Here is a 19,125-nt window from a genome sequence, read left to right on the forward strand (position 1 = left end):
TGGGGCAGGGTGTTGGGGTGTGGGAAGGGATTGGGTTGCAGGCTCTAGGTGGCGTTTACCTCAAGTAGCTCCCAGAAGCAGCAGCATGTCCACCCTCCGGCTCCTACGCAGAGGTGAGACCAGGTGGCGTGATGCGCTGCCCCTGTAGCTCCCATTGGCCATGGTTGCCAGCCAATGGGAGCTGCACGAAGCGGGCCAAGCCCCTGACCCTTCCCCCCCCCCCCCCCCGGCAGGAGCTGGAAGGTCTGATTAAAATGTCTGAAGGGACAAACTAGTGTAGTCTGTTAATTAGAAAAATTATTAAAAAAAACAAAAACAGGCATATTGATTGTTTTCCTTCCAAACACTCATGGCTCCCCCATGAACCCTTCGTAGCTCCCTAAGGGGGACCCATGACCCACACTGAACTAGGAGATATTTCTCTTCATTACGGAGGTGGAGGAAGTTGTTCCCCAGAAAAACAAATGCTTCTACAAATAATCCATTACTAATCCCCAAATCATCCCATATCATAGTGAGCTAGTGGTGGAAGTTCCAAAACATCCGATTGTGGGAGCTCTCTAATGCACTGCTGTTGAAGGAAAAAAGACACAGCATGAGGCTTCCAACACTAAGGTGTTAAATATGTATGTATAATAAATGTTCAGTTTTCCTTCTGTGTATGATGGCAAGATCAAGACAAATGTCATAAAAGTTGCTTTTTTTTATTGCAGAAATGGGACATTTTATTAAAAATCCAGTGTAAGATATCTTATATATTAACAAAAATAGCTGAAAATGACATTTTTCATGTGCCACTACAGAACAGAAAAACTGATGCTTCTTTACACATTTAAGTGTGTTTTATGCAGTTTTTACCTAGTAGGAAAAGATTTTTTAAATGCTTTTTTAAATAGTCACACTTTGCACAGCCAACAGAGAAACTTTTGAAAATTTGTACAGACTGTTTAAAGCTAAAAATCTACCTTTGCATTTGCTCCATTAAGTCAATGCCAAGTAATTGATTTTGAAATATAATGTAAGGAATTAAAAATACCTGTAGGGTTGGCAAAAAATACTTTAATATTATGAATTTACTGTAATTTATGGAACTGGAGGGTCCTGATCCTGCAATCTGATCTGTGGAAGCAGACCCTCAGGCTCACATTGAAGGTACATGGGTCTACTTCTGTGGATCTAATTGCTGGATTAATGCCTATGATTTCACACACTGGGGTGAAATCCTGATCTTGTTGAATTAAATGGAAGTTTTGCCATGGTACCAGGCCTTCATCCCCTAGTTATCAATAGACTAAATCAATAACTGTGTAGAAGCTCTTTTGAAAAGAGGATGCTTTTCTACCTGAAGAACGTAATTTTGGGAGAAAACAAGGCAAGCTACATGTCAGAATAATATATAACAATTGCTGGTTGGAAACATTGTAGTATTAATTCCCAACAGACAAATGTCACAAGTCACTGCTAATAATTATGCAAACATCTCTTTTAATAAACCTGATATTTTGCTCTACTACAAAGCACATTATGAGTGGAATGTAAAAGTAAAACCTCAAGAACATCATTTGCATCTTACAACCCAGAAAACTTGCAGAACCATATTACAGAAGGAGTTACGTCAGATTCTATTAGAAAGTAGGTAAGCCCATATGAGAGACAGTTTGCCTGTGGTTGTGTAATGTCCTGCACCAAGGTGAGTCATCAGCAGTGGCGATCGAACCTGGCATCATTGGGATCTTAAAGCAGAAGCCTCTAGTGCCTGAGCTGTATGTTTGCTAAGACTGTAGCAGGCTCCTTGAGCTGTAGTACTGGCCCTTTAAAAAGGAGCAGGCCTAATCCACCTGTGCCTGGATAACGGCCTTCTAATGGGACTGGAGAAGGAGACACCTGGTCTATAAATGGGTCTGGAAGAAGTTTGGAAAAGGAAACAATAAGAGGCAACTGGGATCTGGTAGCAGGTCCCTACAGTAAGAGTGAGCTGCTGCAGTTCCCCAGGGAAGCAGTAGTGAAGAGCTGATGAAGGAAGAGAGCTGGAAAAAGCTCAGGGCCAGAGAGTAACAGAAAAAATTTACCCGCTGAGTTTGACCCAAAGGAGACAGTAAATCCAGACAGGCCAGTATTCCAGTCAAGGAGCTGGGAAAGCTCTGGGCCAGGAGAGCAGTGGAAGGAAGTTTGCTTGCTGACTCTTTGAGCTTGGTGGGGAGGAAGGGTCAAGAGACTAATTCTGAACTGGGGAAGAACCCAGGGTTGGTCTCAGAATTTAAGCCCAGGATGGGTGGTCCTTAGTTATCTTGCACTTTCATTAAGCCAAGGGTGGGTGGACACTTCATTTGTGGTGGGAGGAAGGCAGAGGGTTAGCTAGAGGACAATGGGGAGAACGCTGAGCACCCCCTGCTCTGATCAAAGAGGGAGGCTGAAGAAGAGCCTAGCTTTTGTATTCTGGTGCCGGATTGTACTTTGTGACTTTGGGGGTCATTTTGAAGCATTTACACTAATAAATTAGATTACAACCAGGGCATTATTGGACTAAAGAGTGAAAGTAGAATTTGAAGAACCTTAGGATGAAGAAACTGATGTTGGGGCACCTGCAGGGCCACTGCTAACCACGAGAGGACATCCCAGGGAAACCTGTCTTGTTACACATTAACCTCTCTGTGTAGCCCAGCCATTACTAGAGGGCAGCTGAACACCCACCGAAGGAGTATGGGTTAGAGCTGAAGGACTGAAAGGTCCATAAAAGGTTAATAGGTACACTTCTGCTTTTATCTCAATAAAGATGGGTTAGTCAGAAACAGCTGACTTATGAGTGTTTTGTATGATGATATAAGCTTTTTAATTGGATGAAAGGAGCATTTGATATATTCACTATGTGTGTGGCAAACCTAACTTGCTCTGATACTACAGATGAATTACAAATTTAGGGCCAGATTTTCAGTTGGCTTCCTTCTTTGCAGACTCCATTGGTAGTTAGATATCTAACTACAGATCTGTTTGTAAAAAAAGATAGGCATCTACTAATGAGTTGTAATCATACAGTTGCAAAAAGAAAATCAAAATAATTTGGAGATACAAAACTATGCCTTTAGAAGTGAAGAAAACTGCTGAAAAGGTTACCCTTAATCTGTAAAGAACTGGAGTGTTACAAGAACTACTCCTGGGGGAATTCTGTACCACTGCGCAATGCAGAATTTGCGCAGAATTACTGTTCAATGCAGAATTTCTTTCCCCCGCAGAATTAGCACTGCAGAGCCCCACTATACCTAGCAGAGCCCAGCTCACAAATAGAAGACACTGCCAGGGGGACGGGAATGGAGCTGGAGGGTTCTCGGCAGCTGCAGTTCCCAGCATGCCCTGAAGCAAGGAGGTGGTGTATGGAGTTTCTTGTATGAGTCTGGAATCCAGCTTCAAGTTGTTTCTCCCTCTGGATCTCTGGAGGGTAGGGAGTGTGGGTGTCTGGACTGGGGGCCCTGCGACTGGACTCTGGGAAGAGAGATGTGAGTGTCTGAGTCATGCGTGTCTGGCCCTGCAGCTGGGTCCTGGGGGGATAGGGAGTGCAAGTGTCTGGACCACGGTGGTGCCCTGGCCCTGGGGGGGAGGCGGTGTGGGTTTCTGGCTCTGGGGGTTGGGGGTATGATATCTGGGCTGGTGGGTGCCCCCATTGGGCTCTGGTGGGGAGGAGTGCAGATGTCTGGGCTGGGGGGAGTTGTATGGGGGTGTCTGGCCCTGTGGCTGGGCTTGGAGGTGGAGGGGGCAGAGAAACGGAAACTGGGTTGTCATAGGGGTTTTTTAACTCTCTACTCCTGGGAGAAACTTTTTTGTCATCTATATTGGTACTGACATAGTTGCTAACAGGTATTTTGAAATAAATTACCAAAATAACTGAAACCGGCGTGATTATATAGTGTTATTTTAACAAATAAAATATGCAGAATTTTAAAATACTGTGCACAGAATTTTTAGGCACAGAATTCCCCCAGGAATAAAAACCATAGGAATCTACATAGTACAAAATATGGAAGAAGAAGGAAAAAAAAAAAAAAAAAAAGCCCAGAGAAAATATCAGGTACCACTGAAACCTGTTTTAAATGACCAATACAATTTACTTCTAATAAAATATGCTTTAAGTAGTAGTAATTGTAATAAAACATAAGCAACATTGTACTTAATCTTTTAAGGGATAAATGAGGCAGGTGGCATACAGAAGGCTGCCTGGACATGGAGGTCTCTTGTTCAGGTTCTACTGTATTTTTTGGTCCAAAGTGTTTGACATATGTTGCAGCTGAAGAGAAGCTGTCATCTAATCAGTCTTTTCAGTCTTCCGGTAATGCAATATTGTGGCTGAGACCCATATATTAAGAACCAGCATGATTATGAAACGGACTAGAACTAAGAAGGAGAAAAACATTCAATTAATAAAATGTCGTAAGCATGAATGCTAACATTAACTGCTGCCATTTCCACAGGATCCAATAACTTGTTCACAAAGTTTTACTAATGTACATTCTAAACAGTTTACCTTCCACAACTCCTTAATGGACTGCCTCAAAATACTGTGTTAAGGAACCCGTTTGTCAGACATCAAAAATTCTGAAAATAATTTCTAGGTTTGTGTTTTGTTGGCGGGGGAGGAGAGAGGGGAAATGAATTCAGCAGCTGTATCCTCACCTGCTGAATGGTGATTTGTTAAGTAATACCCAGAATTATTTAAAAAATAAACACATCTATATTCCTTAATGTAAATCTGCTTCTTTGAATTACTTTGATATTAAACATGAACTTGCCCTGTATGGCAAGCTTAATAAATCTGGTTTAAATTCACACAGTGTATACCTATTTTTTTCATCACCTGCATCTAACAGGAGCATATAAACATATGTAATAATCTATTTAAATAACTCTAAGTTCAGGCTTGTGAGGTATTTTTTTTCTAACAGTAAACATTTATTGGTAATTGACAGAGTTTAATAGGCAAAAATCTGACACAAACTTGAAAGAAACAATGAGATTTTCTCAATGTCTTGATTACCTTAAGATTTTTTTTTTGAAGTAAGGCTACAAAAACTATTTGAAAAATCAAAGAAGCAGTTTTTGTTCACCCAACACTGCACATGTGTATTTATCCCATTTGTTCCATTTTAGGAAATGAAACAATATACTGAAATATACAAAAAAAAACTTTTCTAAGAGCTGGTGCTATTTATAAATACACTATACCACATAGTGTATTTACTAAATATGGAGTAACCAAGTACAACTAAATATGGAGTACACTATAGTGTACACTATAGTATACCACATAGTATATTTACTAAATATGGAGTAACCAAGAACAATAAGGGAAAAAACAGTGCGAGCTTTCAACCCTCAAACAGTTGACAGGCCACATTTTTGTTTTAAGTCCAAATGTCACTGCTCCCATCTGTTTTTCATTGCGCTACATTTTGGTGCAGTTTATGGGTACTAATGTCCTTTTAAAATTCACTCTGGTTAATACGATGGAGCAGTTTTCCTTGGCTCATTCTGGTAAAACATCAAAAATACTGACTTACTCATTTCCATTGTCTAAAACTGCTTTCTACCATGTGAAAATTTAGTCATTTTCCACTGACATTTTGGATTTTACTACTTTGAGCAGTTGAAATGCCAACAACAGGCAAGGGTCACTTTCCCAAATGCACTGTTTTTTGTCATGTCTGTCTCTTCCCCCCACCCCCATGGTAAAAGGCTGATTTTAAACATCCCTTAGTTTTATAATGAATTTATTCTGTCTAACATGCCCATCACATGGTATCTGAATTCCATGTGTTGTCAGCCAATCTCTTACTTGACTGCAACTGTTGGTGACAGCATGACAGCAATCTACGTTACTTTCAGCCAAATGTAAGTTTCATTATTCATGTACTTCGTTCAAATTTTAAACTAGTACAAATAATTTAAATAGTTTTACAGTTCTTGAATAGGGGTGTTTTTTTTAAAATACACAAGTCTACCAGTGAGAGAGAAACAGCTGTTTCTGATATCGTATCCATTTGGGAAAAGTCACTACTCAATTACCATGTGTTCCAACAGAAAAGGGATTTTTGTTTTTCCTTTACGCAGGCATTTCCATAATTAAGCAAATTTTTTAATCTATTTTTTCTCTGAGGAGTAGCTGCCTTTTAAACTGCCAACATTCTCTGTGATGAACACACATCGATTTTTCTTCCCATCGTCTTCCCCATGGGTGTTAAATTCCTAGCCGTAATAATAGCCCTGTGCTGTTTTCTCAGTAGTAGTCCAGTTCCCTTGCTGGAATAAACCATTCAGCTACATAGTTTATTCTACTGAGAACCAGATAAATGCTCATAAAACAAGACAGGCTGCTGTTATCTTTTGGATAGCGAGGCAGTGAAGAAATGAAGACAATTTCATATATTACTCACCCATAAGATCATTTGTGGTCATTAAAGTTGTAACTATTCTTGCTGTAAATTAAAGGAATTGTGGTTAGTATGCCAGGGAAGATCTGCTGATGCATCCAACTACTAAAAACAAAGAAACCTCTGCTTTGCAGTTAAGAGAAAAATCAAGCAAAAAAATACCATACAAATATCCACATCTTAAATGTACTCCCCACTTACTTTAGCCTCAATAATGAAGCCCCAACCCTGAGCTCGCTTTTTCTTTTCTTTTTCTTTTTAAGATTTCATTTGAAAGTAATAAAACAAAATGATGATATAGTTGGAACTTTTCTAAATTTTCAAATGGAAAAATGTTGCCACCAGGTAAGCCGTGGCAAAAGCTTATTGCTTCTCTTACTACTTATTTACCATTTTCTTCTCTCTTTTGGTGGCTGATCTCAGTCGGTCAGCTAGCTATGAATTTCTATATCAAATTGCCAGTTAAAAACTAGAGCAAAATTTCACCAGTTTACGGTATTGGAGAATTTATATATGCCCATAAGTCTCTGTCCATGTCTCACTTACGCTATACACAAGATTAATTCCCTCCACTGCAGGAATTTCTGAGTGAAATTCCATGGGCCTGTATAATGCTTGAGTTCAGACTAGATGATCATAATGGTCTCTTCTGGCTTTAAATCTTTTGATCAATATCATGTCTCACAATGGGAGTGATCTGACACAATATCTCTATTATAAAATATTTTAGTAAGTTAAAAACAAATTGAGTAAAGATCAGAAGCTATAGCAGTAATTTCCTAAAAGAGTTAAATGCAAGACATAATTGCAAAAGACAATTCTAATTAACAGTTGTAGCAGGCCCTTTTGTATGAACTGCTACCAGGAGTTGGCTAGAATAACTAACCTACACACCAGAACCCTATACAAGTTATTGCCTGGATTTAGGAACATGCTTAAGTTCATTCCTGTTCATGACATGACTTAAGGTTTAGCAAGTGTTTCTAAATGTTTTCCTGAATTAGTGCTACGTCTTTAAGATTATTGGTGGAAAATGGCTTGAGATCCTTTAAGACAAGAGAGCTTTTTTTCTAATGAAATACAGAATTATAGGTAAATCATTTATTTAAATGAAGAAAAAAGTGTGATTTTTGGCTCCATATTATGTTTGATCAGTGATGTTCCAACACTGTCAATTATCTGGTATTACAGTAATTAACTAATGGAAAGTACTAGGATGTTAAGTTGTGAGGACAAAATAAGAAGACAATTGCAATGCACATCAGCTACAAATTTTGATATTTTTCTAGCCTGGATTTTCATTATTTTTAAGGACTGCGACCCTTTCTGCATAGAAGTAACAGAGATGAAATATCATGCATAAAAGAACCTGTTCTCTTAAAGAAAGGTTAACATTCAAATCTGGTCAAACAATTAAATGTAGGGCAATGTCCTGACTAGGTTGAAGTCAATGGCAAAACTCCCATTGGTTTCAATAGGGTCAGGATTTCACCCTCACTTCTAGACAATACACTGGACCCTTGCTAGAACGCAGGATTTGGGATCCATGCACGGTACCACATTAAAGCAGGGACTGCATTAAAATGAATTGCAATTAAAATACACCGCTACCTCGATATAAAGCCACCCAATAAAACACGAATTTGGATATAATGCAGTAAAGCAGCGCTCCGGGGGGCAGGGCTGCACACTCCGGTGGATCAAAGCAAGTTCAATATAACACAGTTTCACCTATAACACGGTAAGATTTTTTGGCTCCCAAGGACAGCATTATATCGAGGTAGAGGTGTAATTAAATTTGGGATCCATGGCTGTAACCACGTTATATGCGAATTTGCGCTATAAAGATGCATGTTCTAGCGAGGGTCCGGTGTAATATAGAAAGCTACCCTGAGGACGACTCAGATTTACTATGGGTTTGCTGCAGATACAGATACGTTAGGAACAGTAATGGCTTTGCGGCGGTCACTTTATTATACAAAACTCAATGCATGTTGCTTACTTGCACATGTGTATGCAGACATACTCCAGGTCAGGGCACTCACTTGTCCGGAATCTCTTGTCTGCCACAGACATCGCAGCTGAGCAAATTTACTTGCTGCACTGATTAACGTACACAAATTCTGCAGAAAAGGATACCAAAAAAAAGAAAAAGGACAGGTGTTTCTAGTTCCATCTAATAAGAAAGTATTTAGCTTAGGCCTAAAATGTATACTTTACTTTTTTTGTTTTTTTTAAAGTAGAAATACTTTTGACATTTTAAAAAATGCCTTCATTGGTTGCATCCCAAACATTACAGAATCTTACTATGAAACAAAGTGAAACTGACCAGAAACCAATTGGTCTAGTTTTGTGGTACAGACTCTAAGAGAAATATAAAATGTGAACTGTAACAATTACTGCATTTGGTGACTGCAACTTAAAAAACAAAAGTTACTTTTAAACTACGTATGCTCCATGGGGTAGTGGAATGTTCTCAAACTATTAACAGAGAAGAGAGACAAAGCAGTACTTGGAAACTGCTCATTCACAGCTCAAAAGAGTTCATTTTCAAAACACCTTCCAGAATAAATTATAAAATACAGTGGAACCCTGTTTACCTGATCTAACTGGGACCGGGGCCAGATAGGATCATCAAAAATTCAGATAATCAGGAGAATGGACAAAGAGCTTTCTGTCCATTATTTTAAGATGCAGAGTTGCTTTTAAACTAGCTGACCCCTCTGGGAAAAGCATCTTATCTACTTACAAAATACATAAACCCTTATTTCTTGTAAACAATGTTTTGTTCATTTATTAACAAGAAAACTAACATGAGTTTTTAACAAGCTGTCAGCCTGAGCCTTGCCAGCCGGGCTGAAGCATCAATTTCCCATATTCCTCTGCATGTGCTGGTGGTTATATGGAGAGCCGGATAAAGGCAGTTCAGATAAATGGGATTCTACTGTATATAAAAAGAATTAAAATTGTTTTTCACTGATAAATGGAGCTATGAAAGGGATGACATATATATGGGGACTCTTGCAACTTAAGAGCTACTACTTACCATGGCCAGGTCTATTATCCATTTCTGCAGAGTTAGAAAGTACCATCCTCCCACAAATCTTACCTTGGGTTAAGTTTCATAATGCTTAGAGTTATGTGGGCACCTGAACACTTAAGAATCTGTAGATCAGGATATTAGCTATGTTTTCCTAATCTCACTGAAAATAGAAGATACTCTTGCTGAAACAGTTTCTATAGAGAAAATAGTTTCTATAGAGAAAATATAATGTTGTAAAACAGTTTTGAGTAAAACAAAGTTAATCGGATCAGCAGTGGTCCCAGGATAGCTCTAGAAGTAAGCAGAGGTGTGAAGCATGTCAGCACTTTACTAGCAATCACTGTACCTCCCAGAGGCTAATTCGAAAGATGGAGCCCTTGTGGCAGGGTCCTGGGGACAACAGAGCGGTCCTCATACACTCCCCTTCCCGGGGGATGTTGGAACTGAGGGCTGGATTTTCACCAATGCCTTGTCAACTCTAGGAAATTGAGTGGAATAGCTATTTAAGAACAAACTAGTCTGTAATAGCAATTGTAGAATAGCTCCCTGTGTGGACATTACTCTGGAATAAAAGTCACTCTATTCTGGAATAATTACTTCCGTCACAAACCTGGAACTTTGATTCTGCAAACATTTAGGCACATGCTTAACTTTAAATACACTGGTAGTCTTCTTGAAATCAATCAGGCTATTCATGTGAATAAAGTCACATACACCTGTACCCCGATATAATGCTGTCCTCGGGAGCCAAAAAATCTTAGTGTTATATCGAACTTGCTTTGATCCGCTGGGGAGCGCAGCTCCCTCTCCCCCCGGAGCGCTGCTTTACCGCATTATATCCGAATTCGTGTTATATCGGGGTAGAGGTGTACCTGGTTAAGGTTCAGGACCATAATTTTCAGTATTTTATAGCAGTTTTGTAAAATTCAAATAAGTTGCTCTATCAGTATAGCATCTTAAAAATCCAATGTGTTGTAATTTATTTATTACAAATTTTAATCTAATGTTGCAGTAGCACAAGTCTGCAGGTAGCAGCAGGGTGAAATTAACAAGACTTTTTTACTGCCACTATTCAAAACCCTAGGAATAGTAGTGAAATTGTGAAGAATAAAGTCCACCCTTAAAGCAGCAGCAAGTGGCAGCACTGGTTACCCACGTGTGAGGAAGACCCAAACAACAACAAAAATGGGAGGTGCAGGGTAGCAGAAACCCACCCATCCGCTGCCCTGCAGGATCCTGCCAGGAGACTCTGAGGGAGGAGCACTACAGAGCTTCCCCAACAGCAGCAGCCAGAAGACTTGGAGCTCTTGGCGGGGAAGATAATAAAAACCCAGGACCAAACCACCTCTCTTTCTGCCCTCCAGAAAATAGAGCGGGTGGAGTTTCACATTTAACACATACCTGCAGACTGAAGCTGTTAGGAAAGATGAAGCCCCAAAACAGCCCAAAGACAGTAAATCCCACCCCTCTCCCCTTCTGCAGCAGCAGGAATGGCAGGGTAGTCACCTTCTCAGCAGTCACTACTGCCAGTGGTTCCCCCACCCTCATTTTTCACGTTATCTCTGGTGGGCGTCTGATAATTTTCTCAAGCCCTGCTCCAAAGCGTCCAGTGCCAAATGTAAACTCAAAGCTGTACATCTTTTCAAAGGAGCTTCTAAAAGTGTGTGTGAGCCACAGTTGACATAATGTGTGTAAAAGAGTTACAAGATGCTTCATATTTTCCATTGTACGTATCTGACACAAATGTAAATTATGAATAAGTCTCATTCCTCCTCAGTTGTGGGGCCAGTGAAATCAGTTACCAATGTAGTTTATGCTGGATAAAGGGTTTTACTGGGATCTAAGAAAGTTGCATGCAAATAAGAAATGCACATTAAAAGGGGGCTGAATATGGTTTTCAATGGCACCAGGAGATAAAATGCTTAGTCTTCTGTCTAAGAACTGCCAGAAGTCCTGTGTAAACAGAAACAAGTAGACATCAAAGGATACAAGACTATGTAAGGCAAAGTTTGCTTCATGTTGCCACTGTAATGCAGAACAAAGAGCAGGAGAATGACATCTGAAAGAAAAGTTCAGTCATTACAGATAGGAAGTCAGGGACAAGGTAGAATATAAAACAAGAAAAAAGTATTACCTTGTGCAATTAGGATGGGGTACTCCAGATAAGTCCCTATGGGGTAACTGTAGTAACTCTGGTATCTTAGAAACACAAGGAAGCTAAAAGAGAACAAAATTGAACAGTTTGTTTGCCCACAGAGACTATAACAAAATAGGTTCATTGACAATTTCATTTTAAAGACCTGTCTGTTGTGGGAGTGCCCAAATGCCACAAGCAGAATCCACGTCCCATTGTGCAAACTGTACATTCAGGTAGACAAAGTCATAGGCCTGAAGATCTTGCAGTCTATTTCAATATATAGGTCAACTGACAACATGGATAGATTGGCCAACACTTTCACACAAAGGTCTCAAGGACCGTGTCTGAAAGGTTTAGTTCAAACAGTTGCTATTTACGAGAGAAGGAAAAGAAGTTTTCAGGTCTTTAAACCCCAATCTATGAGAAATCTTCCTTCACCTGCCTTCGGAATAATTCTGATTTCTCAATTTTTTATAATAATCCTACCTACGATGTTCCAAATTAAAAAAGAGGTAATAAAATTGTTTAAAAAAAGCTGAATAACTGCAGAATCCTAGTACCCTGAAGTGGAAAATATATACTAAACCATCCAGAGCATCTCACTTTCAATGCAGGATTGTGCATTTCATTTCCTACTGGATCTTTATGAGTGTGGTAAAAAATCTAGTTTTAAATGTCCCAAGCAATGGTACTTCTACTACTTCCCTTGTGAGACTACACCATACCGTAACAGATCTTTGTCAGAAAGTTTTCCCTGACACCAGGTTAAACTTTCACAAAAAAATATCATATTAACTCCTGGGCCTCCTGTAAAAATCTAAACTCTGGCCCACCAAGAAGAAATCAAATGCCATAGTCAAGGAGACGAACTGTAGGACAGAGCTCCAGCTTCAGTACCTACTGATCTCAAATGTAGCAGTATGGAGCAGGGAGAGAGGCAGTTCCCTGGGTAACTGGCTCCTAAATTATTTAAGACTTAACACTAACACCTGAACTCCAGCTAAAAGTTTATTAGACACTAGGGCAATTTTCTGGAGTATTTGTGTCATATACTCTTGCATGATAACGGCATTCAGAGAATCGGGTATACGGAGGGGCCTTACATACAGCTAGAGCAGTGTATCTCAAACTGGAGTCTGTGGACCCCTGGGGGTCTGCAAGGGTACTCCAGGGGGTCCATGGGCCCTGCTGATCAACTCCTCCCCCGCCCTCCCAATGCCTCCTGCACACTGGGGGAACAGCTGTTCCCTGATGTACAGGAGGCACTGGGAGGGAGAGGGAGGAGAAGGGATGGGATGCGCTCAAGAGGGGACGGAATTATGTCCAGGGCCTGATCAACTCCTCCTCCTCCCTCTCAGTGCCTCCTGCATGCCTCAGAACAGCTGTTCAGGGGCACGCAGGAGGTGCTGGGAGGGAGGAGGCGGAGCCTGGGGCTGAGCAGGGGAGGTTTGGGGGGTCTGCACAAATTTTGAAATTAAAATGGGGGTCCTTGGGTTGCTAAAGTTTAAGAACTGCTAAGCTAGGGTATTCTAGTACTGAGGTGAGTTCTGGACAACTAGAGTCAAGGTAATTAAATCAGGTGACCTTACAGGTAGAAGGACACAAGAAACAGTGCCAATGAACTTTCAAAATAAAAAACTGTTTAAAACATTCCCAAAATAATTTTCCTGTAAAACACATGGAAGGAGCAGAATCTATGTTGTGGTGGTATGTGGCATAAAATGTATTGGCATTTGTTTGAACTCACTTGCATGTGTGGCTTCTCCAGGCCAATCCCAAATGTTGCCCATAAAACCTTAATACCACACGCCATCATGTATTCCTTGTACATGTAATGTTTTAAATTTTGGCACCACCTTCTCATTGGTATTGACACCTAATGCAAGGTTCTATTCTGAAAAGTACCGCTGTGAGATGGCATTGTGTAGCTTTGTGTGTGTTTCTGACTTGCTGATCATATCTGCTCAGTTCACAAATAAATGATATTTTCTAATTGCCAGTCCTGCTTACTCACCCAGGGCTGGCTAGCTAGGCTGCTTCCATATAATTCATGCATCAGTACCAGTAATAATTCTGTAGGTCAAACAATCTCTTAGTCATATGCTAGGAGAAAGAGGTGAGGGGACATAAATTTGATCCTCCAATTGATATGTAATTAACTTACTTGTTCTAAGCTATATTAGATCTGCAGGGCTAATGAGTAAAAAGCAGTGCTTACTCCTCCAGAAAGACCCTGATCCTGACCCTGAAGTGAGTGTGTAGCATGAAGTCAACAAGGATTGTGCAAGTGCATAAAGTTACATGCATGCTTACAGCTTTGCAAAACTGGACCAGTCAGCAACTATGACCCTGAACAGATCAAGATGTGTGAAGAGAAAAGATGCCATTTTTACATAGTTAATCTTCAAACTAAAACTACATTTCTAGCAAAGTTGGGAGAGTTGGCAATGTATATGCAGTCAGCTGTTCCTAGCAACTTCACACAAGGGGAACACTTCATACTTTGCAAATGAAAGTCACCATAGTTTTTCTCTCTACCATGCACTGATATGCAGGAACGCACACAATTTGTTTTGGTTAGAAACAAACCTATTTATAGGAGGGGTTCCTAACAAGTAAGGATTAATTTACTGCACTGTTACTAGAGCTTAACAGTTGAACTGTTCGTTTGATAGGCGTTGTGTTTTTCTTTAAGAGGACTAAATATGACACCTCTGGGGTGGGAAGAAGCCTGTTTAAGTAGTATGGTTACTTATGACACAGCAAGCAGATAATACTATTTATATAATGACCCAGTATACAGCTCAAGTCAAACAATGCCTCTTCTTAATTCCTTTGGGTAGGAAGAAATACTAGCAGGTGAGTGAACAGTCATTAACTCAAGCAACGCAGCAACACTCATCTTGTAATGCACAAAATACAATTCACCATGCTAATACGGTGCATCTGATTAAAAATAACTTGGGTGCATTCAGTTATAACCAACCACAAGATAGGATACAATACCACTGTCAGTTCTAAAAGGGTGTATTGTACAAACCCGTGTTTTGAATATTTGAAATGTCAGTTCCTTTTTATTCAACATATTTAAAATAGGTTTTTATTTTTTTAATCATAATTTGTTTTAATAGCTGCAACTGCATAATACTTTGCATTCCCACAGCTCCTTCTACACAATACTCTTTAAAAAGATGTTCTACAAACTTTTTGAGGATGGTCCTGTGAGATAGGTAAGGAATTTTATCCCCATTCTAGGTGAGAAAACTGAGGAGAGAAATCAGGTTGCACAAAGCTACAGGTGAAGCCAGAGAGAGAGCAATGAACTGAACTGTGGTCTTGTGACACCAAGCCTTCTGTCTTAATAACAGCACCATTCTTCCATTCAAGGCTACAACATGCTGGTAAATATTTTACTGAATGCTGTCTGTGATTTACATCCAAATAACAGTTATTCTATTCTGGAATTCTCAGCTAGCCACTTAGGGACAGATGCTGCAAATTGGTGCCATCCAAGACATACAAAGTGGCCAATTCAGGAGACAACTGAGGCTACTGTGGCCAGGTCTAAATTGCAAAGGAGGCAACAGACGTCCTTTATTATTTGTAGTGCAACTGCAGCAGTGGCTGATGCCTCTCACAAGAGATAGAGACAGATCCTGTCACAAGGAGTTCACAATCCAGAATTCAGACCCACACAAATGAGGATGAGAACAGCTGAGAGGGTAGAACAGGGTGTAGTTGGGCAGGATTACATATATAAGATCAGGTTTTTTAAGATTCCTCTTTAAGAGTTGCTTATAGTCCTACTCTGAACTTTAATAATAATAATACATTTGATTCTTGTAAGTTTCGTAGCAGAAGTGAGTTTCTAAGAGTGATTGCACTGAAGGTGGAGGCTTGGTTCAGAAATCTTTATGTAGGCTGCAATTTACTAATGACTTTACTCTCAAACATAATCCAAAAGTTGTGACTCTAGTTCAGCAGTTCTGAACATTAGTGCATGAGTTCCTTCTATATAAAGCACTGGCAGTAAAGAGCAGCAGCACCTGTATGACTGAGTCTGTCAGCTTGGAAATCATTACTACTTCTTGCAAGTGCTTGTGATGAGAATAGCACTAGAGCAGCTGCATGCACTTTACAAAGTTGAGCAAACTTATTGCAAAAAGGGAACATACAATTCTCTGCTTCTTATTATTTGTATGACAGTAGCACCCAGAGGTGCCAGTCAGGATTGGGGGCATCATTGTCCTGTGTAAACACAAATCAAAAAGACAGTTTCTGCTCCAAAGAGTTTACAGTCTAAATTAAGACAGGATGCAACAGCTGCTGGAGAAAGATAATTGAGGGAGTGGGGGATAGTGGATAAAGGGGACAACAGTAGGAAGGTCAAGTTACATAGACTAACTCCATAAATACATAGGTTTTCAAGTCAAGGCTTTTTAAAATAAGCCTGCAAGGATGAATCAATAACCTTGATTGATTATCATTCCCTGGGGGAATCTTGGCATTACCAGGAGTTCAAAACTGCTGTCCCTGAGCACTAACTGTTGACTAACGTTTAAGGTAAGTCATATGAGCCTGGGCCAAAATGGGTTTACTTTTAAGTACACACATACAATGTCTATTGGATCTTTGTTATAGCAAATAATGTATTTCATAAGAGGTTAATTGTTTGAATATTCTTGTCTTCCTACAAGTAAAGATTTTTAATTTATAAAGCAGCATTCCATTTCCAGTTGAAGTTGGGAAAGCTTAGGGCAGCCAGGCTCCTGTGCTGGGGCCTATTTTAAGAATGAAACCAAGGTCCAGGACTAGCCCATTTCACTTAAAACATGCTTTCTGGGTAATGCAAACTTCTAAAACATTTGCTGAAAGTACATGAGGTACCAGCCCGTTCTGTAGCCTGAAGCCCAGGTCTCGCTGCTGCGGTGATCCTGGTGGTGAAGGTGCAGCGTTTCTCCGCCAGGGGGGCTGGAAAGTTGCTGCACGTTGGAGCTGGGGGGAACGATGCTAGTTCTCGGTGGGCTACGGGAAGGCGCCGCCTTTTCCACAAGGGTTCAGGAGCTGGGCGCGCATCCCTCCTTGTACTCAGACAGGATCCGCCCTCAGTAAACTTGAGCCTGGGGAGTAACCCGTCCTCAGGCCTGGGCAGGCGTGTGAAGCCGGCCGGGCCCAAGGGGAGCGGGAAAAGCCTGGCGAGCTCCCCGTGCTAAGGGTCCCTCGGGCCCAGGCTGGCAGCAAACGCGGAGCCTGGGCCCCCGGCTCCGTCTTACCCGCTCAGCTCCAGCAGCAGGCTCTCCAGGCTGACGCCGCGCGCGGAGCTGGCAGCCAGCACGGCCACCACCTGCGGCAGCTTGATCACCATGCACACGAGCAGCGTGCTCCAGTTGGCCAGGGCCAGCAGCGCCTCCATCGGGCCGCGCCGCGCTCGGTCCCCGGGGCGCCTCCCTTCCCTTCCCTTCCCTTCCGCTGGCAGGCGCCGCGGGGCCAGCCCGGCCGGGGCGGGGAGCCACGCCGCAAATCCGGAACGGGCGCGGGGAGCAGCAGGGCCCAGCGTGGAGAGGGGACCTGGCACTGCCTTGGGGGAGGGCTGGAAGGGAGCGCATTGTCTCGGGGCGGGGAGAGCTGGGGGAGGGGAGGGCGTTGTCTCGGGGGGGGGGGGCTGTGGGACTGGGGAGCCCCAGCTCCCAGCCCTGGCACGGACTGGATGAGAGGGGCTATGGCATAGGCAGGGGCAGCTCCAGGCCCCAGCACACCAAGCACATGCTTGGGGCGGCAAGCTGTGGGGGGCACTCTGCTGGTCGCAGCAGGGGCGACAGCCAGACTGTCTTCGGCAGCTTGCCTGCGGGAGGTCCACTGGTCCTGCAGCTTCGGGGGACCTCCCGCAGCCATGCCTGTGGGAGGTCCAGAAGCCACAGGACCAGCGGACCCCTCTGCAGGCAAGCCGCTGAAGGCAGCCTGCCTGCTGTGCTTGGGGCAGCAAAATGCCTAGAGCCGCCCCTGGGCACAGGGGAGCTCTCTGGGACAGATGCCGGCGGGACGTTGCACTGGAGGGCCTTGAGGGCTCCCCTCCCACCTAGGGTTGCCAACTTTCCTTGCACAAAGGGAACACCACAGCCCTGCCCCTTCTCCGAGGCCCCGCTCCCTCCACCCCCCTGCCTTTGTCGCTCACTCTCCACCCCGATCACTCACTTTCACTGGGCTGGCTCAGGGGTCTGGGGGTGGGTTGGGGGTGGGTTAGGGGTGCAGGCTCTGAGGTGGGGTCAGAAATGAGGGTTTCAGTGTGGGAGGGGTCTCCGGGATAGAGCAGGGGGTTGGGATAGGAGAGAAGATGATGGCTCCGGCTGGGGGTGTGGGCTCTGGGGTGAGACCAGGGATGAGGGATTTGGGATGCAAGAGGGGCTCTGGGCTGAGGGGTGGAGCTGAGGGGTTTGGAGTATAGGAGGGGGCTCTGGGCTGAGGCAGGGGGTTGGAGTGTGGGTTCCAGGGTGGGGACAGAAATGAAGGGTTCAGAGTGTAGGAGGTGGTTCTGGGCTGGAGGAGGGGTTAAGGTGTGTGTGTGGAGGGGGGCTCTGATGTGGGGCCAGGGATGAGGGGTTTGGGGTGCCAGAGGATACTCTGGGCTGGAATAGAGGGGTTTGGAGGGCGGGGGGAGTTAGGGGTGCAGGTTCTGGGTGGTGCTTATCTCAAACAGCTCCCAGAAGCAGTGACATGTCCTTTCTCTGGCTCCTAGGCTGAGGCATGACCGGGTGGCTCTGCATGCTGACCTGTCTGTAGGCACCTCCCCCACAGCTCCCATTGGCCGCTGCTTCCCGGGACGTGTGTGGAGCAGAGGCTAGCAGGGAGCCTGCCAGTGCTGCAGTTAGTGACTAGATGTCCCGATAAAATTGGGACTGTCCCAATATTTAGTTGTTTGTCCCATGTCCCGACAGATGTATGGTTGGGACGCCATTTGTCCCGATATTTTGCACTCTTTTTTTGTTTGTTTGTTTTTTGCTTCAGCGGCGGCCCCCCTCCCATGCATCCCTATATTTTGTTCTTGTCATCTGGTCACCCTAGCCGCAGTCAACGGCCTGGTCAGCAGTGCTGATCAGAACTACCAGGATCCCTTTTCGACCGGGTGTTCTGGTTGAAAACTGGACACCTGGTCACCCTAGTCCCAGCCCCAGCATGGATGGGGACGGGGAGGATGGTGCACTGGAGAGCCCTGGCTTGAAGCCCCAGCACAAATGGCTGGGGGGGGCAGGGAGGAGGAGGAGTTTGCACTAGAGCCCTGGCTCCTACCACAGATTGCGGGAGGGGGAGATGTTGCACTGACTGCCCTGACACTCAGCTCCAGCACGGATAGGGGTGGGTAATGCACTGGAGGGAGAGTAGTTTGTGCTTCTGTGTGTCTGAGGCCTGGTCTACACTACGCATTTAAATCGATTCAAAGAGCGTTAAATCGATTTAACGCTGTACCCATCCACACTACAACGCCCTTTATATCGATATAAAGGGCTCTTTAAATCGATTTCTGTACTCCACCC

General features: G+C 43.1%; 1 protein-coding gene across 2 annotated transcripts; it reads right to left on the reverse strand.

Moving 5' to 3' along the window:
• Positions 1-698: 698 nt before the first annotated feature.
• SLC66A3 (solute carrier family 66 member 3) lies at positions 699-17,071 on the reverse strand. 2 transcript variants are annotated; one of them, XM_032792342.2, is made up of 7 exons: positions 16,870-17,071; positions 11,594-11,676; positions 11,449-11,518; positions 9,463-9,520; positions 8,419-8,539; positions 6,420-6,461; positions 699-4,383 (listed from the first exon to the last, which is right to left on the reverse strand). In XM_032792342.2, exons 1-7 carry the CDS (start codon positions 17,007-17,009, stop codon positions 4,295-4,297), a joined length of 603 nt encoding a protein of 200 aa, XP_032648233.1. In that variant the 5' UTR covers positions 17,010-17,071; the 3' UTR covers positions 699-4,294. The 2 variants fall into 2 exon arrangements, with proteins under 2 accessions (XP_032648233.1, XP_074919781.1); XM_075063680.1 differs by having other exon boundaries at positions 8,462-8,539; positions 16,870-17,020.
• Positions 17,072-19,125: the final 2,054 nt, after the last annotated feature.

Source organism: Chelonoidis abingdonii, chromosome 3 (assembly GCF_003597395.2).
Source record: "Chelonoidis abingdonii isolate Lonesome George chromosome 3, CheloAbing_2.0, whole genome shotgun sequence".
In the NCBI taxonomy this organism is placed as follows: Eukaryota; Metazoa; Chordata; order Testudines; family Testudinidae; genus Chelonoidis; species Chelonoidis abingdonii.

What these genes read in the sequence shown, in the direction of transcription:
- SLC66A3 (XM_032792342.2), bottom strand. Translation starts at nt 17,009, where the DNA reads ATGGAGGCGCTGCTGGCCCTGGCCAACTGGAGCACGCTGCTCGTGTGC. An exon ending in CTGCTGCTGGAGCTGAGCGG is followed by an intron (nt 11,677 to 16,869) that starts GTAAGACGGAGC and finishes GTTCTCTTTTAG; the next exon opens with CTTCCTTGTGTTTCTAAGAT. An exon ending in GTCTGCATACACATGTGCAA is followed by an intron (nt 6,462 to 8,418) that starts GTAAGCAACATG and finishes TTTAATTTACAG; the next exon opens with CAAGAATAGTTACAACTTTA.